Genomic DNA, 24,567 nt, shown 5'->3' with positions numbered 1-24,567 from the left:
TTCCTGCATTGAGCGCCAGCGTTGTCGGCGTAACCGAGCGAACGAGCAGAGCAAAGGATGAAAGAGCGAATGCGGAGCGCAGCGGGGGATGAAAAGCGAGGAGGAAAGCGGATGAGGAGGCTACTTTGAAAGCGTGAAGCGGAAAGGGGCGGAGGAGGGTATGGTGAAAGCGTGAGAAGGAAAGCGTAGGGTCGCTTTGCGGCGACGATGGCTACGAGATGGCGCCAGGGTAGCGCGCGTTGTCTGTTCACCGATGGCATGCGTCGAGCGCGTCCAACGATACTATATACGAAAACAAAGCGCTGCATTAGCGGAGGTGTGTTTGCTGCTGTGAATCGCGCCCACGTGTTACCAACACGCTGTCTCTTGCGACCTCCCGATTAGCGAGGCAGTCGCACTACACTTTGCTCTGTTTGCAAACGTGCCGCACGAGACAGATTGTCCGCTTCAGTCAGTATGTTGCGAAATAAAAACACGCATAGAGCTGCTCTCAAATTTGCATTAGTATCGGAATCGTCGGTGAAGTTTCCTGTAAAACGTGTGTCGATCTATACTGTTCCTTTCCGCCGGATGTGTTGATTTTTATGATTGTAGCATATTACGCCTTTCGCACTTGTGCTCCACTACACAAAACGTCTTCCCTCAATGCGGCATAATAAGAAAAAAATCTTTGCGAAGATTCTGGACTAACTGTTCGCACCTTTGTAGAATCAACGTTTATATTTACGAAACTGCAGCGGCGACAATTTTTCGTGAGAGCGATAAAGTGATGACAGCGTAAAGACGAAAGTTGGAAGCCGCTTGACATTTCCAATTCCATCCGGAGGCATCTAAAACGGATTACAAACAACTCTAGCAGCGTTGCCTATAGTTCTCCTCGGGGAATACCCAGGAACACTTCCATTTTGTACTTCGCTCTCTGTCGCTTTCAATAAAGAAAAGCAATTACAGGTTTCCCTTCAAAGAAGCCAGACTGCCTATTACGTTCTTTTTCATGTTCGTTCTCCGTCACTCGCTCCGCGTAACAGTTTTCATCATTGTCTGCGTGTGGTGCGGGCGATCGTCATGCGTGACCGATGCTTTCCCGAACGAATCCAGCCGTGACTGACGGGTGGTTTCGGCATACATATCCCGGCCGCTCTCGAACTATGGGCTACGTGGAAGCCAGACACTCCCAGGAGAGTGTTGACGACGCAAGCAGCTGGGGTTGTGGCGCACAGGAGCTTGGCGAGAAGGAGAGAATGGTGCTTTCGATGGGCTGGGTGGGTGCGACTGTTTGTTTTAGCGCGCAATGGTTCAGCGACGACGGCGAGGGTGACATCGTGGTGGGCGTTGGCGACGTGTTGTTTTTCGCTCTCTCTATTTTCTTTTTTTTTTAGCTCGTTTGGCGGGGCGGATATGGTTTTCGGTGTCGCTCGAGCGTCGATCGACTTGCGACTATTTCCCGGGTCGTTATACGCTGCCTCACGAAAAGTGTGCAGCACTTTAAAAAACTATACTTAAAATAAGAAAGATCACTTGATAAAGTCCATAGATTGCTTATATTTATATATTTATATATTTATATATTTATATACTTATATACTTCCTGTAGGCTACCTATACGCTTCCTGTAGACAAGTGTCTCCCTGTAGAGTTTCCTATTTTCCAGTACATAATTGAGAAATTTGCTGACACCACTAGGCTTGCTGTGCATAACTCCATGTTGGCTATGAGTGTCTATACACAGAAAGGACCTCATAAGTTCCGCATAACGTTCGGGGTAGACAGCAGCCTTTAACATAATCCCGTATGAGAATATATTCATGGACTGTTTCTGTAAAGCGTCATGACATCGCCTTTACTACTCTGCCTGCTTATAGATATTTTTTTTCTCTGCCTAGCGCGTAATCTCTGACGCCCTAAAGATAACATGTTGTTAAATGTTCATGCACTCTGTATAACAGTCATATTACCTTTAGAAGCAACAATTCCTTGGTTTGTGCAAGTTGTTTCATCTTGACAGTTTTCATAAAAAAACGTGCTAAAGACGAAGACGAAAGGAACACATACGACAGTCCTGTCGTATCTGTTTCTTTCGTCTTCGTCTTTAGCGCGTTTTTGTGAAAACTGTCCGCCTTTAAAAGCTTATTCCGGATGCGCTCCTTGTGAACGGTAATGTCTGCTTACGGTTTATATGTACTGTTACACTTATGTCTCCGGACTTCCTTCAATTCGACGGGAAAAACATTTTACAGTGAATACTGCTGTCGATTGTGGCTACTGGTAGGGCTATTTTGGAAACTGCTGTTAGTACCAAATAACTCCGTCGATTCGGCCCTTTATTGTGACTGACGCCATCACTAGCTTCTTTGGCGCTGCATGGTATTAATGGGACAATAAACGGACGCATCGTTCTGACAGGCCTCCGGGGTCAATGTCTGGCCCACTGCGAGCAATGCAATCCAGGAACAGCGTGGAAAGGGTGAAGGTCGGTGACTGGGAACACCAGCTGTGGTGACGTTTGCAGAGGCCCAAGGCAACTGGGGAAGACAGTTCTAACTGCGTTGACCCACGCCGGCAGTGGCTTAACGAGTGAGGAGTTCCAATGTTGTGCTAGAATTTCCTTCTCTTACGCAGGTGCATTTTGATGCGGCTGCGTCACGACTATAGCTAATGGAACGAATGGAATAAACGAAAAAAGAATGAGAGAGAAAAGCCTCACGCCGTCGAATTTAACCGCGCAACTCACAACGGGGTTTTTCTTATATCATGGCTTAGCTTTAGTCTGTAAGACCCAGACCTTTTTTTAATATATATTCGGTAAGCTGCATGTCTCATTCAAGCCGTTTAATTTTAAGTTCTTTTTTTTATTTTGTCATCTTTCCTTCGCTTCTTCTTGAACTTCTCGGTCGTAATTTTTTTTTTCATTTAACAATACTGTAGGCCTTTGCACAGGCCCAAACAGAAACATGTCCTTATCAGCAGTGTGCTTCCACTTCTGGAGCAGATATCATAGTCGGTGCCTTCTTGTGGCGCAGCTGTTGTCAGTAGTCATAACTTGGCCAAACCGTTTTAGGAATATCTGCAAGATAAGCATATCGATCTACCGGTCTCTTTTTTCTCATTTATCCCATTTCAGTTTCTAACTACGGGACCTCCTTCTGTATATACTTATCATGCAATTATCCCCATTTTTTTTCTTGAATAAAACTGATTATGATTCTGAAATGCAGTTTCAGTGATGGGCTGCTGTACTGCGGCTTCGATGGGGCCGCAGGATAACATTCCGCTGGCTCAAAGCGGCGGACAACGCAGGACGCAGGACACGCATACTCCCAAACACACACGTGTGTGTGCAACATTCCGCTGTGTGTGTGTGTGAGCCGTAATATATATATATATATATATATATATATATATATATATATATATATATATATATATATATATATATATATATATATATATATATATATATATATATATATATATATATATGTATGTATGTATGTATCGAAATTCGCTTTTTGCGTTAGGCCATGAGCGAAATGCAGTGTGTCACCACGAAGGCTTCCAGGTATACTGTGTATACCCAGAACTGTTCACAAACAATGCGCGGGCATATTCTCATCAACATGTGTAAACTCTCAACACGACTCCTTTATGTCTGTTCTTTAGAAAAAAATGAATTGAAAATTTCACACGAGATGACATGAGAGGCGCCAGATATAGCTTGCAATCGAGAAGAACTCGCAGTAGGTCGAGCTGGAACGCTTGCATCATGATGATCACAAAATACGCTACCCAAAACGGAGAATGGGACAGATGATTTTACAATAGTTTATATTAGTAAATGTACCTAATGACGTTGCTGTATTTTCGCCAGCGCGAGCTGAAATCGTTCGAGATGTATGTTTTTTTCTTTTATATTTATAAGCACGCTTCCTGGGAAATACAACCTAAATGGCGAATTCAACGACTGTACTGTCGTTCTCCTCCGCTTTTTGTTTCGTATTTCATGCCGCTATCTTCATGACGGAGCGTGCGGTGATCAAAATGTACTCTAGTATTCCAAAACATTGTTCCGCTTGCTTTATATAAGCTTGATGCCGATTACCCTGGTTAACAGAAAGCAGCGTACAGAGCTACACCTCGCTTCCCCCCCTCCCGCCCCCTATATTCCTCCCCCAATCCTTGGTACAAAGCTTTTTGGGTTCAGTTAATCACCGTTTCGATATTCAAACACATTCAACAGTATACGCTGATACCCTGCTGGTTTCCTGTAAGTTTGGCCTTTGGTGGAGTGTGTATGTAGTCATACTTTCTTTTTAATCTTCTTACGGACCCCTTGTGCAGTCTCAATGTTGACACGTTCGAGAGAAACAAGTACGAAACACGCGCAAACGCAAGCCGCCAGAACGTGGCAAGTCCTACACACTTCGGATCCCAGAGAACTATGGACAGCAGTTTCTAAGCTCTTTATTGGCTTTCTTTCTTTTTTTTTCAATTCTTATTTCGCACGCTTTGTTCCGGCTTCTCTCGTGGTCTGTCGAAGTTGTTTTCGTCCCCTCCGTACGGCGTATATAGACCTCGTCCAGACTTAGCTGACTTTCCTGATTGCCAACCTTGGACGCGTAGCACTACATGCGAAGTGTGCATGCTATGTACACACGGTGTGCTTCAGGCAGGCGGCGGGCAGACGCGCACACACTCCAACGCACGCTCGCATCGCACACACGTGAACGTAGAAAACAGTCGCCATTGTCTTTTCGTCCCCGAATAAGAAAGAAGAATCGAATAGTAACAAAAAAAAAGAAGAAACAGGAGAATACTCTGTGTACGGTTCCTCTTCGACGATGGCCTCCACTCGGAATGAAAAGGTACGGCAAGCCCCTTTTGTCTTGCCGCGCAAGTGGCACACGTACGGCCCTCGACCGATCTTTGCGCTGATGGAAGCAAAAAAAAATAAGAAAAATAAAACAATCACGCGACGCACCCGTGAATATAGTCGAGCCCACAGCCGGTGCGTATCGCGAAGAAACGTGGGGATCGCGTGCCTCGGCTTGATTAAAACTTGGTGACTCGCCGCTTTCGGAACAAGTGGGCGAGGAGAACGCAGGAGGTAAACAAAGTAAAAAAAAAAGAAGCGAATAGCAAGGCCGGCAAAAGAAAAGCACTCAGACGATGGAACGCTAGAGAGTAACGGAAAAATAAAAAAAAAGAACAATTCACTCAATAGGCGCGCCGCAATGACTCGGACGGCGAAGTTGATGGAACGACGTTAACACCCACAAGCGCGCTGCGACGACATCGTGGCGTAGGTGGGCATGACGCCACTCCGGCGTGCGTGCATGGTGTGCATGTTGGCAGCGGCGTAAAATGACATCGCGTGTAGATTAGGCACCGGAGGGCACAGGTTAGAACGGGAGAGCAAGGGAGGGGTTGAACTGTGACGATGGTATGCGCCGACGATGACGGCGACAACGTGACGCTAACGCACCTCATTGACTCATCGCGCATCTGACGCAACGATAAAGAATAGGATTGTCAAGATCAAGTAGGAGCTGTTCGCTAAACGTACCGAAAACTCGGGGGCTCGCAACTGCAGTTCGCATTCGTTAAATTAGGTGATGAAAAGAGCGAGTGAAATTTTTTTTTTGCGTTGCTTTGTCCGCATCACCGTTCTCTATCGGTTATCCTGAATATGCTAGTTATATTGAAAGAGTCGCGTGAGTCTGCCGGTGTTAAAGCCGAGCTTCCTTTGCGAGCTCTTCCTGACTTTCCTGGTCGTGGCGGCCGGCTATCCGTTGTTGCTCTCTCGACGAATAGCTCACACGTAGAACAGCACTACCATTTTACTACCCTAATAGGTGCCCCGACTACTGGCCTAGTTTTCTACGGAATCACGCAGTGACAGAGCAAACGATACCTAAATATCTTCGCTGCGAGAAATATGCATCATCATCAAGAGCACAACTCCATTACTAAAGCAAACCTTTCTAACCTTTCTATGCATGCATACTTTCCTAGCAATTGGACCGCAACCGAGCGTATACTCATATCTTGCCAACTACCTCTGAGATTATCGCCGCGTTTTCATGAATATGGCGATTTCCACAGTATGACACGTACTGGTAACAGGGGGATTGGTCAAGAAGCGGGTGGTACAGTTAAAATACATAAGAAGAAATTAATAAATGCACGACAATAGGAGTAAGAGTTATCACACTGCGTAGCGTGGGTGCTCGAGATAACATGCGAGCGCGCCAGTTTCCTTTACGAAAAAGACGCAGGGATGATATGGGCAAATTTATAGCATTTCATTAACCATTTCTCGAAAGCTTCGCTTCGCATAAATTGCAGCATATGCGTTGGATGTGCATTTTTTTCTAAGGTAAGTTCCGGTGTGCGCGATTCCAGGCTTACCAGCATTACGATTTCGAAAAAGATATATGGTTATGTCGGTTATCTGCTTATTCACAATAATACATATTTCGGCTTTTGCGCTGGTTGTGGTGGGCGTGTGGGATCGAGTGCGGACGTGAATGCGCGCGGGCGGGTGCGTCATCAATTTCGGCCGACCTATGCGCGTACAAATTTATTAATATCCGTGTACCTTTGCACTTCTACCAAATAATGTTTTCTTAAGGTCTTAACGTCGCGAATAACAGCACTTGCACGAGCATAATTTATCCTCTGCCGATAAGCAAGAATTACACTGAATTCTAAAGAAACCAAGTAATCAAGTTAGTAAGTTGCGCGAACGATAGCTTCAGGAAAACAGCCCAATGATCCAAAAAAAACATGGAGCATGACTTCATACTGTCCCATGTCAGCGCTGCAGTATGGGTGCAAAAATAAGGAAAGAATGGAAGCAACCTTGACCTTCGTTTTTTTCGCTAGTAAGCAACATTTGCCTGCCAAACTAGTGAAAACAGTCTTGGGCGAATACTTGACCAGTTTTCTGATTTAGTGTTCCTCTTTCTGGTACCTTGAAAACGCTCATAAGCGCGTGGCCGCTAAGTCAGTCGTAGTCGTCGTCGTCGTCGTCGTCGTCAGCATCATCATCATCACCATCGTCATCATCGTCATCATCATCAGCCTGGCTACGCCCACTGCAGGGCAAAGGCCTCTCCCGTACTTGTCAGCCATCGACAGGAGTTAACTGTCTGTCCGTATGCAAACAGCCTGTTCGCGCAGGTCATCACACGAGAGTGATACAAGCGTGTGAACGAGCGGTCGCGTCGAGTGAAAAGTGCACGTTTCGACGACTCGCGTGATTGCTGTCGTGCCTTCCTCGAAGCGATCACCGTGTGGCTGACGTGCACACTTCAATTCACTCCTCGTCGCAAGCCGTCATTAAATATCGTCGGTGACGCGTCACGTCCAAGTTGCCCGTTTGTTCAGATGACCGGATGCGGAGGTGAGTGTGCTGCTACACGGTCCGAGAAAAAACAAGGGTTAATTAGGGGAAAGAAAGCTACAGGAGCGAGGTCTTCCTCCGTGTAGTTGACTGTATGCATACCAGTGTTAAGAACTTTAAGTGATTTGCAATTAGGATATTTTCAGGCACAGGAATCTGTCAGCTGGTACTGGAGGAGTAAATTGAGATCGGTGGAAGAGGCCTTCGTCCTGCAGTGGACACAAAAGCGATGATGATGATAACTATGGTGATTATTATCATCATCATCATCATGGTTTATTTCTACGCGTCTGGCTTATCCAAAATTAACTTGAAATACAGACACAGCGACCAACCAGGGAGAGCGAGATGAAGAGAAAGAATTACTATAATGATGTTTTTTCTGTAGCATATATATATATATATATATATATTATAGGAATAGCTAATTAATGACATTACCGGTAATTATCGTGCGTTATCTTGTGTACGCCATTGATCTGAAACGTCGTCATAAAAGACATTAGACTTTGTATCAAATTATCTATTTTTAATAACTAGAGGCAGTCTTCGCTGAAGCATCTCGTATGCCCCTGCACCGTTGGATAATTTCAACACGATGGAAGGTTTACCTTACCTACATGTTACGTGCATTGGTGCGAAGAGATGTGTTACGCTCACGTGCTCCCGAATAGCTTGAATGAACGGCCAACCAATGAATGAATGAGCCAACCAATCACCGTATCTGTCAAACGATTATCTTATTTTAGATCATATTCAAAGACCAGCCGCGTGTTATAAAGATGACGAGTCTGTCAGTTATCCTGATTAGCTTTCCACTGCGACTTCCAACAATTAGTGTGGCCAATCATAGTTCTCTGAATAAAGTTCATCAGCTTAACAGGCTTAATGTACCCTCGCCTTCGTCCTGTATTGTTTATATTACGCCGCTCACAATAACCGATTGTAGCAGACAGACGTTTGTGCGCTTGCTACTGCGGGCGACTCTTGTTTGCCAAGCTGTTCAATACGACGGTAACGCCAGACGCCTTCGTCAAACGTCAGTACCGATCAATGAGAACACATGCGCTGAAATCGATTGAGACAGATGTAGACGCAAGGACACGGCCACGATCGCATATTACGGCAAGAAGATATGGTGGCCCACACTAAGTACATTCGTTTGTACGAAAAGCTCCGAGGGTGCGCTTTCTGCAGTCGTAATTGAGTTGGCATAACCAAGAAAGAGAAAGAAAATAGGCAGACGATCGCTTCTCTAGACCATAATTAAGCCACTGATTCCTTGCTTACGTTCAGCAGCTTCTAGTGTAGCCTTAGATAAGAAAAATAAGAAAACCTGGGCACAGTTGGGGGCGGAGTGTTCTGTAGAGTCTTAGCTGTTGTGGTGGGCTGTTCCCCGCAGCCTAAATTATATACGATGATGACATCCGTCGTCGATTTGGCGCTAATCGCTATAACCTCGAACCTAGGTGCACCAACTGCGGCGGTACGCAGCTGCAGTGTTGTCGAGAGGTTCACGCAGGTGAACCCCAAGGTTGTCACAAGGTCACTGTACAGTCACTACACACGATGCTACATTATACTAAATGGTCCACAAAAGCGTCATTGCTATCGCGGCCTCGTATGAAGTAGAATAAAAAAGCGTTGACTAGGCAAGTGTCTCACACAGACTCCATGGCTTGTGTTTCGGTAGAGCTACTCATCTCTGTCAAGGATGACCTTGTCACCCATGGTAATTTTAGGTTGTCAGTGAGTGGAGCGTTGTCACTGCTGAAGGCAGCGAACTGCCAAAGGGTTTGAAAAGAAGATAAGTGCTGGTGCACTACATTTGCAATCCGTCAGTGATAATTGTCTTTTATGAGACACTTTCTGTCCATCGCCTGTTTAGTGGTTGTAGAGGAGCAACGATGCGTTCTCTTCACGACCGGAACACACTTCTTATCTTCTTAGGCCCGTGTACAAGGCAACATTGGTTTGTTACTTGAGAGCCTGCCATGTTGGTGGTACCACGTTGACAGTCACGTGGGGCACATAAAAGCAAACGTTACATCGGGTTGAGCTTCTACAGCCTTCGTACAAAAAATTTCAAAGTCACTGAGCTGGTGACAAAAACTTTCGCCTGGCTTTGTGCCGTTGCTGTAACTCTCGAATCGAATTATTGTGATTGGCACTCTTCTTTAAAACCAGACACAGTCGCAGTCAGTTAACCGGCAACGGCGAAACCAGTGCAAAGCTTGCTCTACCGAACAGTCTTTTCGCGTGAGCAGTGCACTCTGCTTGCACGAATAGTGGTGGTCTTCTTGCATGCATTTTCTTTTCTTCCTTTGCGTGTGATGGAGAGCAGCCATTGCCACTGAAAGGCGCCATCCTCATATCTAAAATCATCTCATTAAAGAAATCGGTTTAAGTGCCTAAGGCACTTAAGCGGGCTTATCGTCATGCCGGGAACCTCGATATCTCAAAATATCTACTTCTTATTAAAGTGTATTTCTCTCCTTTCTGTTCGTACAGTCGATTTCCATCTATTGGTTTCTACAGCTTGAGTCGATACCGTCTATCGAAGCGGGACTACAGAAGGTTATTTTCCATTGGCGCAACCACTATACCTTCTCCGACCGTGAAGCGAGAGTGATAGGAATGACTGTGACAGCGGCAGCCGTGGCCAGGTAAACAGCAACAATGTGTAATTACCGGCATCCTTTCTCGGCTTGCGGTCGCGTAGCGCCCGAGCCTTGTGCCTCTGAATGGCCCATGATTACAGCCATCCCGCTGTCGCACTTCCTGTGGTGCTCAATGCTCTCGTGACCTTCAGGCTCATTAAGAGCCTCCGACACCCCAGCCGGTGTTAAACACCAGCCCTCGCATTTGCTTAGGCCGAAAGGTGAACAGTGTAACTTTCTCAAATTAAACGAAAATGAAAGTGTTTTAGGCATAATCAGCGGGAGGATACTTCTTATTTTAAGGTTATCTAATAACCACGTTAATAAGCGTCAAAGGAACAAAACGCACGAGCATTATGAAGCAGGATCTGTGTAGTTAGAACACTTGCCAAGTTGGCGCTTAGCTGAGAAAAACAGCAGTAAGTTCCGCATTGTTTCAGATTTTAAATGTCTAAATTTATAAATTGAGATTAACGCTTGTACGCAGGTGCAGCAAGGTAAAGTGATGCGCTTTGCTGCTCGTTTTTTCTGTTCCCCTTCTTGTGGTGTGCGCTCTCGCGCATCAAGATATTTATATACGTACGCAGGTGCGCTGACTAGTGTGAGTAATATACGAGTTAAGAATGGTTCAATTATAGACGTTTCCTGTATACACAGGAGGCCCCATTCAGTTTATGACTCTGGGACCTCTTTTCGTATGTAGCAGTATGTAATGACAACATATGGAGAATAATACTTTAGATTCTGTTTCTGATCTAGCGTTTCAAAAGAGCAGCTGGCTAAGAGACGTCGGAAGTGGATGGCGGATGGGAAAGAAGAGGCGAAGTGGTGGTAGAGCTGCCGTTAGCCCTGCTCTGAGCTGTCTATAGTCTCGTTGTGGAAATCATCCTGAAGAAGCTGGCTTTTATACTTCATACTTTTGTACAGTTTTTACAGCCGCTGCTAAAGGTTTCAATGCCACTGAGCTGGTGAAAAAAAATCACTCTCCTAGCTCTGTGCTGATAATGTTTTTTTCATCTCTCGAGCTTCGAACTAGAGCTAGCGCATGGTTACGTCCCCTTAATATGGCACAAAGGTAAAAATGAAATTGATAGGGCTATCGGAAAGAATAGGAGAGATATTTTGTCACTAGCTCACTGAGCTCCATCCAACGTATGCTCCATTCAACGTAATGTTTAGCTTATGCGTTCCTCAATGAGTAGTAGGAGTAAGCAAGCCACGGAGAAGGTTTCGTTACTCGCGGTCCTGCGACCTCGTGCTTAGCAGCCCGATACCATAGCCACTAAGCAACCACGGCGGGTAACCCCAAGTGATGAAATTTATTCCGGAGTCCTCCACTACGGCGGCCTCACAGCTCACTGTGTAGTTTCTAAACGACGAACCTCAAAAATATTAAGTAAGGTGCGCAGATTCGCATCAGCTGATACAGTGCGTCGCTCCTCACTGTCGTCACCGATTGAAAAAGAAATAATAAGATGTCCTAAGTAAACCGATGACATTTGGCTGCAATAAGCAACGCCTGGTGGATCTCATCTAACGAGGCTGGCCGACTTGTCCAGCGAACCACGCAGACTCCCGCTCTGAGCGCAGTGCATATTCCCGCCGACTCACCGGGTCAAGGGCTGGAGACGGCGTCGGCGGCAATTGGGCAACCGTTACGTGCAAAATATTCCGGCCAGCCAGACACTACATGCGGAACGCTTTTGCCGTATGCCTTCCTCCGGTTCGTTAAGGACACGCGTCGTAACAACCAAAGGATTAGTTAATTGGGCACGATCTCTTCGCAGCAGTGCGGACACCAAACTTGCACTGAACCATGGAGTACCTTTCTACAGTTGCTGCTACCGTTAGAGCTCCCCCTTCCCCATATACGCGTGCGTGGAGTTGATTGCACATGTTCCGTTAGGCTATCGATAGTTTGGCAGCAAAAGACATGCACGAAATACCACGGAATGAAAGAAGACGACTCGAGAAGCGCTCGCTTGCAATTGAACATGTATCGTGGAGGTCAATCGAACGGTGGACAATAACAGACGAATTTTAGGTGTAATTACATGGAAGCGCGACATATGATCGTTCGGTAGCTGGTCTACAAGCGTTTAGTAGTCTCAAGTGCACATTTTGGAGTCTGAATTAAGGCGCTGTTAAAATGTAGTAGATACTGGAAACGAAATAATTCGTTGTTGTAGTTACGGACTCGTACGCGTTTGAATTTATGCTATAGAGCGTGTACCAACTCAGTTTAACAACTTACTTTGCTAGGCTAACGCTCTCCTAAAATAATTACTTCAGTTCAATAATTGTCAGTGCTGTCAAACTAGACGCTTTTTGTAGCGTCTAGTTTCTTACCACTTGAAATGTCACTAAAGAGGGACACTAAAATTTATTTTTCGGTGGTGCAGGGTGTTGTTTTGAAACGTTGATCACTGCTTATTTGGCAAGAGACGAGAGAGAGAAAGAAGGGAAGACAGGGAGGTTAGCCAGTGAAAGTACGGGCTGGCTACCATGTGCTGTGGAAAGGCTATCAAAGGTGATAGAAGAAACAAATAACAAAATAAAGTAAGAAAAATTCACACAATAACGCGGTGCTATGCGCTACAACTTTGTTCATTAGGGAAGGGCAAATATATGTCCGAAGTTCCCTTCAATTTTGTGCCCCCACCGTGGTGCAGATGACGTCATCGTGGTGTAATAAGTTTGGTTGTATGGGTGTATGTGTGTGTGTATGTTCTTTTTTAAACACTTGGGAGGTTTTTGTTCAGGATAAGTTTCTACATGTGTCCAGGTTGAGCTACAGCTAAATGTCTCGTTCGGCGTAATCCTTTTTTAGTGAGCACTTCTTTTTTTTTCCCTCGTGCTTAGTGAGCAGCAAGCGGACGCGTGATCTTGACTCTGAGGTGTCCTACTGGTAAATTGACTCCCTCCTTTACAACGATGTTAGCTATTCTTAAAACTTCGGTGGTTGTTTTGATCCCAGGCGCATGCGAGATGACCCATTATCGTGCGTTTTATTTTTCATATATTAAGAGGAAGCTTTAGCTTGGGAGCTCTTCATACACTGAATCGGACAACTCATTTTTCTCCACAACCAATGCACTAATTTTGATGAGGCTTGTTGAACTTAAAGAAAATTTTAAAATCAAGTGATCTTAGGATTTTTATTTCGGTCGACAGGCGCTCGTCTAAGTGAGCTGTTGCAGTACGACGGAGTAGGTGATTACCGCTCCCATGACACTGAGGATAAAGGGGCGGTCGATGTCGAAGCAGTTCCAGCCGGTGAACGCCAGCTGCCCGTTGGCGACGTCCTCCTGGAGCAGCATCACCTGCAAGGCGCAGCAACACGGATGACGACGGTGGCATGACGAGGGTCAGATTACGAAGCTCGATTTACGACAATGGGCACGACGACATAACGACGATGGTGAGGCAATGAATGCGTGACGATGACTGCGTGACGACGATGCAGTGCATGACCACGATGGCATGCGGCGGCATAATTAAATTATGGGGTTTTACGTGCCGAAACCACTTTCTGATTATGAGGCACGCCGTAGTGGAGGACTCCGGAAATTTCGACCACCTGGGGTTCTTTAACGTGCACTTAAAACTAAGTACACGGGTGTTTTCGCATTTCGCCTCCATCGAAATGCGGCCGCCGTGGCCGGGATTCGATCCCGCGACCTCGTGCTCAGCAGCCTAACACCATAGCCACTGAGCAACCACGGCGGGTAGCGGCGGCATAATCACGGCGGTGTGATGACGACGGGAAGCTTTGAAGGACTTGGTATAATTGAAGAGTGGCGTAAAGATGACAGACGGACGGACGGACGAACAGACAGACGAACAGACGGACGAATAGGCGGACGAACAGACAGGAGGACGGACTGACGGACGAACAGACAGGTGGACGGACGGACGGACAGGCGGACGGACAGGCAGATGGACGAACAGACGGATGGACGAACAGACAGACGGACGAACAGACAGACGGACGAATAGGCGGACAAACAGACAGGTGGACGGACGGATGTACGGACGAACAGACGGACGGACAGGCGGACGGACGGGTGGACGGATGGAGGGACGGACGGACGGACGAACAGACAGGCGGACGGACGGACAGGCAGACAGACATTGCTCACCTGATTGCAGAGCTCGTCGTCTTCGGCACCGCCTACGGTGCACACCAGGCGGCACATGTCCTGCAGTAGGTGCCTCCTCTGCGCCACCAGGTTGGCGGCGGAGAGCGAGACGAGCAGAAAGGCGACGGCCAGGTACGCCGCGTGCACGTACGCCCCGGACGCCGAGTACGCGTTGTAGTGCGACAGCGTGTGATACACGGCGCGAACGCTCACCACGATGTTGAGCACAGTGTCCACGTACCTGCGGTACAAGAGGGTTTCAGCTGCGGGATCAACTTCACACGCGCGATTAAGCGTAGCGAAAGATATATGCAGGTCCAACGCGCATGTGGGGATCTATGTGAAGCGAAGCTTTTAATTAATAAGCGGTTAATTTTATGGTTTATAACTAACGGCGATGAGTATAGTTTTGTTTACTCGTACATTCATCCTATGCAAGGTTTGATCCCGCGGAATGTCTATTTTTAGCCAATGCAAAGTTCCCAACTTATTTGTCGTGCAGTTTTGATGTTTTTACACTGTATCGTTCAGAAGCTATGCCGAAATGGAAACTCCAAATCAGGTGGATTCACAGTGGGAGACGTACACGGAGCGATGCCACAATAAGTACGAAGGCGATGTATGATGCTTGGCGAAGGAAGAATGTCGATGACAGATGGTATGCGCAGGAAAGTACGACACGTTGCAAGCAACATTTAGGGATTAAGTATACCTCTTGTCCCACTGTGGGATATACCCGTTCTAGTGGATTGGCAAAGAGCGAGCACACTCGCAGTGGAACATACGGAATGGCTAAATGACAGAAAAGAAATCAAAGGATCCGTTACATATAATTCACCAATCTATTACCAAATCGGCCTGCTTTAGAGATATTTGGGAGCCGACATTATGTGTTCAAGACTTGAGTAGCAAGTTAATTAGTAGGAAGGACGGTTATGGGAGCAGCGATTGAAGCGCGACTATGTTTGGAGGGAACAAACATTGGGAAAGAAAAAAAGCGTCTTCTTTTATTATTAAAGCGAGACAGAGTTAGATTCATTCAACGAAAATAAAATTCCTAATCAATTCTATATATGCGTGACGAGTAAAGAAAAGAACTCTATTCTATTTTATTATTATCGATAAATACCTTTTTTTTTCAGCGCACATCGTTGGCGCCGCTATCACTTGCAATGCAATGCAGCTCTTGAAGTCTGCAGATAGGCGCGCTCGTTAAATTCACCTGTTACAATATGCTCCCCTCACACGTTGTGCTGTTTGGTTGTAGGCGTTTGTCTGAAATTGGTGACGCATCGTTTCTTAACCTGTTCCGTCAAAAGTTGTGAGGTACGACCGCCAGATAATTGTTTAGTTGTTTTCATGCGACTGCGCTGGCCGACGGCCTTAGCGTCCGACGATAGGACCATCACTTTACACCTAAAGCTTTTGTCGGCCTCCAAACAAGGCATGTTCTGTGCAGTGGTGCGATTTGGACTCCCGTACGGCTGGCCTTTTCTTGCATCGCTTTCCGCGCTGAAATCTCGAATCGCCCATCAAGTCGAATAGCGGGGCATTTGAATATACTGCTCTAATGGCGGGCCACCAAAAGAAATTTCGCGCCTTCGATAACAAAATGAAGCCACTACTGTTTCTAACGGATATGGCGTTACATCATTTTTTCTTCCGCCGGAAGTGTTCCTCGTCGTACAGATGGCGCTAATCCTCATGAACCGCTAAAGCTCCTGAAAGTTCATAAATTAGCGACACTCTCCTCCTCCGCCTTCGCTCCTCCTCGTTTCTACTCTCTTTCACGCTCCCTCCTCGACAGTGGCGCCGCCTACACCGCTCGAGCGTAACATAGGAAGCAACACAGAGTAGCAACGGCGCCAACATGCGTTCCTCGCCGCTCTGTAGATGCTTCTCAAGCGGAAATGACTCTGAAGCCCGACTGTAAACAAACGACGCCGGCGCGAGGGCCCACGTGGGACAATAGCGCGAGGGCCAATAGCGACGCCAACGTTACTATGAGCGACGCGGCGTCGGCCTCGGCCAGAGCGCGCGAGGAGGAGGAGGAGGAGGAGGAGGAGAAGGCGGCATTCATCAAAGCGTGGCGCTACATTACGAAGTTTAAGGGGCTTTATGAACCGCCACTGAACCTTCATGTCTTCAACGTATGGGCTTCTATGGAAGCTTCGCTACCAAGTATATTTACATTGTACATTACTTGTACCCAAGGTCAAACATTATCAGTGATCGCGGCACCCACACGCACACCTTATCGTAGCGAATCACTCGCGCACGCACCAGCAGAATAGCGCAGCGCAGAGCTTCTTGTCCATGTACTGCGCCGCTTCCCAGAGGGCAGCATAGGAGCCCTGCAGCTTTCGCACGGTGCTGACCTTGAGCCCGTCGCAACCGGAGGCGCAGTACGCTTGAAGCAGGTGGCGGAAACGGTTTCCCTGTCCGCAGCACGGCGAAAGAGAAAGCGTTCATAACTGTTCATTAAACAGAGGTTAATGTAAGTACTACATGAGGACTCGCTTTCTAGGGGAGGGTCATGCAAATGGGGAAAGTAAAAACCGAGAATAAATAAAATGGAGGTTGCAAGAAAGTGTGCGTAAAAAAGAAAGATGTCTGAGAGTTTTGAATGCGGCTCGCAAGAAAAACATGATTCGCGCCTTCGCAATCAGCTCTATGTTCCTCAACTCGTGACTCATCAGCGTCAGCGGAGGACCGTGTTTGGGACCATGAGGCTCAGCAAAAGCTGAACCTTATGACGTCGTGCACTCTGGCTGAGGGGTGGATCGGTGTCGAACGCCAGAAATCTGCTATATTGGCCATGAGGACGCCGTAAATAAATTCTGCGGTTTAAGTTTGCGCTGCCGGAGTTTCTTCAGCGTGTACCAAAATACGTAAAACGGAGCTTCACATACATGGGCGCACCAAAGAGATACAACCAGCATTGCCACATTTCACATCTGTTAGACGATAGCCGAGGTAGCCGTCGAGTGTTTCCAAAATATAAGCCATGCATGGAACGTGTGATTCGCCTCATGAGCTGTACCTACTCGCGTGCGTGACTCCTTAGAAAGCGATCGTGAAAGCTGGCTTTTCTGCATTAAGCTTTAGTGCGTGGGGAAGTCAACGTGCTGCATTTTCCGTATTGTTGCGCTAATCTATGAAGAGTAAAGGCTCAACCAGACGTACGCGTTCCAATGCGCCCGCACGCGCTGCACCGCGCCTGGGCGCGTACGGCGTCAGGCGCGGAGGCTGTTTCGCTTGTAGGCGCGCGGCGGCGTGGAGACCTACAACCGCTAGGTTTTTCGCGCCGGCGCCGGAAGCTGCCGCTCGCGTCAGTAGCATGACGTACCTCACATGACCACGGCAAGCCAACGCCACTTCCGGAACGACTCTTCGCGCGACGTTCAGGCAAGCCCGGGTAGGGTGGCTAGAATGGGAGGTGTCAGCATCGGCTGGGCTGCGCCGCGTATGGCGGTGCGGCATTTTGTCATGACAGCGACAGGTGGCGCGCTCGTCATCTCCGAGATGCCTAGCGTGATGTTTTGAGCAATCTCTTTGGCTTCACGCGCGCGTCGTGAAATCTGTGGTGAAGTTAGCTTCGCCTTCCCCGCTTTTATTGTGTTTTCTTGCAATATGTAACACACATGCTTAACATGGCCGTTAAGCGAAGGCTAGACTGCCTTGAACATGGCAAGCTAGCAACACTGCGCCGCCGCGGCGAGACGCGCGGCTACGCGCGGCAACTCGTGCATCGTTTGGGTGCGCGCCCTCTTCCTCCGTCGGGCGCGACGCGACGTCGAGTCAGTGCGGCGTGTGCGGACGCATTGGAACGCGTACGTCTGGTTGAGCCTTAACCGGCTCGAACTGGTGATAAGCACTGCCGATACTGTCCCGATGACGTCAGTCTTGCGCCTATGCGAAAGGGAATAAATTGAATGGTTATGTTCTACGTTCCAGTGCTGCACAGCGCTGAGGGCATTTGGTTCCTGAGGTAATATTTTGGAATATAAGAAAGAGAGAGAGAGAACAGATACAGAGGCACATGCATAAAAATAATGCGGGAGTATTTGGAGTCCTTCAACTATATCACTTGAATGTAGGGACTCCACAAGCGCCTTCGTCACTTTCCGGCGCGAGCACTGTACAAGCCGCACTTCAAGATCGTCTGCACTTAAAGCAACCGGTTGTCGAGGCGTGCCAACGCTGTCGCGAGCGACTGTCCCTTGGAGCTGTTGCGAGGACAATGAGAAATTACATAATCTATGGTTTCCTTGCTGCCACAGTCATCACAGGTAGTACTGCCAGCCATTCCGATGCGGCAAGAAAATGTGTTCGTGAAAGATATACACCAAGCCAAACTCGACAGAGAACAGTTGTCTCATTTCTGAGAATCCATATAGAAGGCAGAGTCGGAAAGGTGGGTCCAGGCGGTGTTTGGGCTTTCGCATATTGCGTTCTAGGGCTTGCAATGCTATAGGCTCTTTATCGCTCCACAAATCACGTGCCGAGTGGTGCGCCTCAGTGCCTCGGTGGACTTTAGTCAAGGCTCAGAAGATGCCGCTACTACAGTTTTATAATTTAGGCGGACCTACTGTGTGCAGTGGTTGTTGCACGGAACACTTGTTTCGCACACAAACAGTAATAAGTTCGAACAGTGACAACGACGATGAATTTTGTCTGTAGCAGTTATTTAATGGTCGTTTTTATAACAAATCTAGCGATACAGGTGCCCGTAAGTAATCACTATAAGTAATTATCGGAACTTAAATTGACTTCATAGTTCTGACAGAATGCAGCGATTTCATTTCGCTAAATTCTGCTGTTGTTTTTCATTTTTGTTCATTTTAAATGTGGCAACAATTGTATTCTATTCCATATCTAATCTATTACGTTTCTTCCATTTTATTACACATTTTTTTCCCTCATTCACTCCTCACCACCGGCGCACCCTAGTGACAAGCACAAGGGGTGCGCCGCTCGGACCACTGAGAGCGTGTGAAAAAGGAACATAATTAGAATAGAATCGTTACATCATCCAAGTTAGGCACTTTTTTTGTCCGATTTGTGCCGCGCTGCCCGATCCCAGCTATATGAATCCGCACCGACTCACCCGCCTTTCAGTCAGGCTGTGCTGTGCGGCCTACCTTGAGGACGACCAGGTCGCAGATGCCGACGAAGTGCGCCATGCAGAAGGCCGGCACGAGCACGGCCACGTTGAACGCCGTGAAGTCCACTATGGCGGCGAAGGCGACCACGCTGGGGCGCATGCGCAGTGCGACAGGGTCCAGGCCGTACAGCTGGCTGTGGAAGTAGACCAACGGCCCGTACCGGTAGAGCCAGACGCACTGGTGCACCGCCATGGCGGCCCCGTACGCGGCCACCAGTCCCAAGGCCAGCCACCGCTTGCGCCGCATGGCGACGCTGTTCTTCAGCGACTGGTGCAGTCCTGCCGGAGACCGGAGTACCGAAGTCGGGTAAGGACACATTTGTAAGGAACATTAACGGGGAAGACAGAGTTAGTTTAGTGTGGTATGGTATTTTTGCTTGTTTAGTGGGAACAGGTTGGTTATTAAAGAGCAAAATGAAGGTCAAAGTCTACATCCTTGAATTTCGAGCCCGACAGTTGAAGTGGTAGCTAGTGCTACAGTACCCAGTGATTTCTTTTTTTTTGTTAATTCCTTTTTTTTTACTTCGAACATTTTTTTTTTCAACGCCTAGAAGAGTTACTCTAATTTTGTCACTGTATTGATGAATTACCTGGCCAGGCGGAAATTCTTTGCTGCAAAACCAAAGCCATTCATGCATTAAATGAAGTAACTACATTAATTAACTTTATAGTTACGAACTTCCCGATACGCCTTTGTACTGAAAAGTTGAAGACAATAAAGCAACGTTTTGCTTTGGTGTACCGTTAATTATGTTTGGCTATTTGCCATCGTCGCGGGGACACAGGAAACAGCCTGGAAGGGACTAATCATATCAGAATGCTGTGTTTAAATGATGACTTGACGTCTATTTGAGAAAATATGCAAGGGCTAGAGAGATAAAGACTAAATATGGCTGACAATGGAAGCCTGTCAGCTCACGCGACGTCGAAGATGTGCTTTCGCGTGATTTCTCATCTTAAATGATACCTGACGTTTATTATATTCAACGCATACGTTCCCCGATCTATGTGCCTACTAGTTTACTACTACTACTACTACTAGTCCTCTGTTACTGTGCTCTAACCTGGGTCCAGCTTCCGGTCACGGGAAAGGAAGCGGGCGACGTCCGGGTAGCTCTTGTAGTACAGGTGTGACGTCAACGCGGCGAAGAACGTGCGGCAGGCCACGGACACGGCGTCGAGCACGTTCATGGGGATCCGGGTGGAGGCGCACTTGAACGTGGTGGACACGACGTTGTGCAGGGCGACCACGTACAGGAAGCAGACGCCCAACTTGAGAACAAGGCTCTTCTCGCGGGACACGTGTGCCTGGCCGGAGCGCTTGCTCCTCAGACGCGTCGGTCGGTCGCAGCAGGACGAAGCTGAAGCCGGCGGGGGGGTCTGCGCTTGACCGGACAAGACGAGCGTGGTCGCCCGAAAGACTACAGGGTGCGGCAAGTGCTTTAGCACTCGACTAAAAAATCCATTAACATGGTTGCGACGCACTGTAATCAAACCACTTTTAGGTTATTTTAGTGTGTTATAGCCTAGATACGCAAATCCAAATCCACTTTTCCAAAAGGCGGGTGTAGGTCAGGGTGTGCTTTTTAACACAGACCATACTGAATAGCCAAGCGGATTTAGAACCAATATGTTTGGGGGCCATTCTGAAGCGGAAATGAAAGGAAGGAAGTTTTTCGTGCACCATTATTGCACCAGGTTCGCCTTGTGAAACGGAGCGGAATCATGCTCATACGTCCACTGCACGGTTTCCAAAGTGCGATTCGGTACAAGGAAGGACCTCCTTCTTCAGGACGTCGACACGGCAACTTGAGCTGCTAACTTTCGCTCCATGTTCGAAAAAAAAAGCGTCATCTTTCCATCAGAAGTTATTGCCTCAAAAACCATCACTAATTGAGGGTGAGAAACTCTTGAGGCAATTCTTCCACTGACGTTGGCTTCGTTTAAGGCTTGCTATCAGTACCCTGTTGTTTGGTGGTTTAAAAACTGCTTGGTATTGAACACTGCCTCGTCTGTGACGAAAATTCTGCGCTGGCGTGCATTGCAGCTTAAACGTTTGAGCACGTCCATGCATCTTTTGACCCTGGTCCCCTTCATGTGGTCTGTGAGTCTACGAGCTTTCTGAACCTTGTACTTGTGATTCTTCTCTTTCACAATTCTTATGACTGAACGCTCAAATATTCCTTCGATTATGGTCATTCGAATTATTTTCACAACTGATTCCTGGAGCAAGACTGCGAGTCGGCCTGGTTGGAACAAATTATTCTTAAAACTTATTGTGCGCTTCTCCTTGTGTTTCTTCTATTCTTCGTCCCTGTTTGTTGCGCACAATAAGTTTTAAGATGATTTCTGGAGAGTATGGGAAGTTCTACCATACCATATATATATATATATATATATATATATATATATATATATATATATGGCAGCGAAAAAATTGAAACGAGCTTCCAAACGCCGACCGACGCTTGACCGAGTGTTCAACACTGAGCTTTACCCAGTACAAAGCCAGAGCTTTGGGATTGCTCATGCTGTGAAGTTTGAGCGCTACCCTTGCCTCGCGATAAGAGTTTCGAAGTGTCATCGCGAATCGGGTCCGTATAATTCTGCCTCTTATGCTCGCTCGGCTGTGTGTTCTGGCATTGCTGTCAATTGTGGAAATCCTCAGCGCGGAGTAACTCCCACCGTAGTAGTTCAGTAGCTGAGGTAACGTTTTATTCATGAGCGTGAGGTTGCGGGTTCGACTCTCGGATGCTCCATTTCGTGTCACTTAAATGGCAAATACACCCCTATGTACCAATGTGCCAAGTACGTTGCCCTTATTGAGTGGATGGTCAAATTCAGACTTCGCTAATTTTTCAACTAATAGTGCAAGACACTGTAGCTGCTAGTAAAATCTGGGTTTCTGCTCGTTTGAATTGTATTGTTTAAAAACAAAAGCATTAAAATGGTGCTCTCGAAAAAAAAATGGCCATAATACTTAAATGAACGCTTTGGAACTGAAGAAGATACATCAACAATTGCCGGTGACTAACTCTTCGCCGTAAGCTATGATATTTTAATTTCCTTGCGGGGGCCGAAATATGTTCAGGTAAATGTTTTCGTGGGCGGGATAGCGCTCTCCTGTTTCGAACAAACTTTCACTAGAAACTCCAGGCAAATTAGTATACCACCCGTACATGTGTGATCAGCTGAACTTTCATCCAGTCACATTTGCGGTGGTCAGATAACACTCACAAAGTCCGTGTTCCATCTTATAGAGGTAAAAATTTCTCGCAGTTGTTCTTGCCGCGCACAACTCAAGAACAGAACCAACTTCCGACTTTAATTACGGCCGCTCAAAATCATTGCAAATAGATGAAAACCGTAGCTATGAAATCGTGCGACCAGTTTATCGAGCCATTGTACTCATATTCTTTGTTTCGCACTCTTGCAATCAACCATTTCATAGCATCTATTCAAGACCGCACAATATTTATTAGGACAACAGAAAACATTATACAATCAAAAACTCCATCGTTTTATTCTTATCAGGTGCATTGTACGACTATAAGCTCCATGCATATATTCAATGAAGTAGGCCTTGATTACGTCGGTCACGCGATGTGAAGCTGCCTTGGACAGCTGAACTGAGCATTCCAGATATCTTGTATACAGATCTCCGACCGCAAAACAACCAAATTGGCGTTGTCTGTAAGCCGGCACCGCTTTTCACTACGGTGACTTTTGCTGGTCGGTGAAACCTCGCAATCCTCAGCGGTGGCTCAGTGGATATAGCCTTCGTCTCCTGAGCTCAAGGTCCGGGGTTCGATTTCATACCATGGAGGCCGCGTTCCTACAAATGCCGAATGCAAAAGCACTCGTGTACTTATATTTAGGTGCACTTTAACAAACCGGAGCTGGACGTAATTCATTCGGAAATCCCGACTACGGCATCCTTCATAGTCACTGTTTTGCTTCGAGAAATTAAACCAATTAATTTGATATAGTGAAACCTCACAAAGGGTAATAGCTTAAACCGAGGGTTAGCGTCGGAAGGCAGCACATGTTCCACGAGAAATGGTTAACAAAGATACGCCGCAGTGTGGAGTTGTGGCTCAACTACCTGAGGTTCTTTGCCCCTTCATTCCGTGTCACACTATATTCTGACTGAAAATGGTACATTTCTTTTCTTGCTTTGGAATCCCAGTAAGACAGGCTATGTAGACAATATTTTAAGCGTTTATTTATACAATGTATTTACCAGGTGTTGCAAAAAGTGAAGCTCTACAGTACGATAAAAGAAAATGAGAAGTGTATCGCCGATGAGCTGAGCTCGTCCTTTTCTTGACCTTTTCTTACCAAAAACGCGCGCACGAAACCAGCTCGTCCACAACATGGGGATGGAAGGAAGGGTGAGTAGGGGTAACGTGCACCTAAACCTAACTACACGAGTGTTTCTCGCATTCCGTCCTTATGGGAACGCGGCCGCCGCTGCCAGGTATCGGATCCACGAACTCGTATTTAGCGCAAGAACGTCATGGTCACTGGTTTACCACTGCAGGCTCCAAGAGTAAGAGAACCTAGCGTACAGTTCTGTGTGCGTGCACCGATATAGCAGGAGTATATGCTTACGATGATGGAGATAGGAGGGCTCCAGAAAGCGTCATCCCCAACCTTGATGCGCCTCAGCATTGTTGTTCGGGCGCTTCTCGACGACGGGATGTCCAGAAGACTGGATGTCGCTGTCGTCTGGCCTCGTCTTTCCACGCAGTAATGATCGCTTCTAAAGGTACACTGTCCCTGACGATAATTAAAAACAGGCATTTGTTTCCGCTCGCGCTGAATAGGCTCGTACTTGAAGACTGCCCTTGACAACCGAGAACGATCGACGTTGAATATTTTATGAACGACGTCGTCGGTATCGCGAAAATAATCGCTCGTCAGAACGGCGAATGAAGTGTTAATTAGCTCAAGTCCGACCTCTAAGCAATGTTGAATTCGATCAATGCACGGTCCTTTGTTTTGTTTCTCACTTCGTGTTGATGTTACTAGCTGCCCCGAACGAACTGCCGGTCCAAGCGTGCAATTGATCATCACTGCGAGGAACGTGGGCAACCTTTCGAGAAATTTCCCCATATCTACGTGTGAGCACACCTGCAAGAAGCTGCTTCACGAAAACGTTGAAACCTTTACAAAATAAAAAAAAGAAGC

At 47.0% G+C, this 24,567-nt stretch overlaps 2 protein-coding genes across 3 annotated transcripts in view; one reads left to right on the top strand and one right to left on the bottom strand.

Moving 5' to 3' along the window:
• Positions 1–24,567, top strand: part of LOC135919032 (high-energy light unresponsive protein 1-like) — a 121,970-nt gene that overhangs the window by 90,835 nt on the left and 6,568 nt on the right. Inside the window, exon 1 of one of the 2 annotated variants that reach the window (XM_065452773.1) lies at positions 20,728–20,802. The exons of the other annotated variant lie outside the window; for it this stretch is intronic. The gene's annotated coding sequence lies outside the window, so the exon portion shown is untranslated. Of the gene's footprint in view, positions 1–20,727; positions 20,803–24,567 lie in introns of those variants that run through there. 2 annotated transcript variants of the gene reach the window in all.
• On the bottom strand, positions 13,248–24,108 carry LOC135919028 (uncharacterized). The gene is made up of 6 exons (XM_070541449.1): positions 23,989–24,108; positions 20,439–20,754; positions 19,352–19,653; positions 16,491–16,645; positions 14,208–14,448; positions 13,248–13,388 (listed from the first exon to the last, which is right to left on the bottom strand). The coding sequence occupies exons 1-6, from the start codon at positions 24,046–24,048 to the stop codon at positions 13,248–13,250; spliced, it is 1,215 nt and encodes a 404-aa protein (XP_070397550.1). The 5' UTR covers positions 24,049–24,108.

The sequence above is a fragment of the Dermacentor albipictus genome, chromosome 6 (genome assembly GCF_038994185.2).
Source record: "Dermacentor albipictus isolate Rhodes 1998 colony chromosome 6, USDA_Dalb.pri_finalv2, whole genome shotgun sequence".
NCBI classification, from domain to species: Eukaryota; Metazoa; Arthropoda; class Arachnida; order Ixodida; family Ixodidae; genus Dermacentor; species Dermacentor albipictus.
The sequence above is the reverse complement of the archived record's forward strand: the minus strand, read 5'-3'. Positions and strand labels throughout refer to the sequence as shown.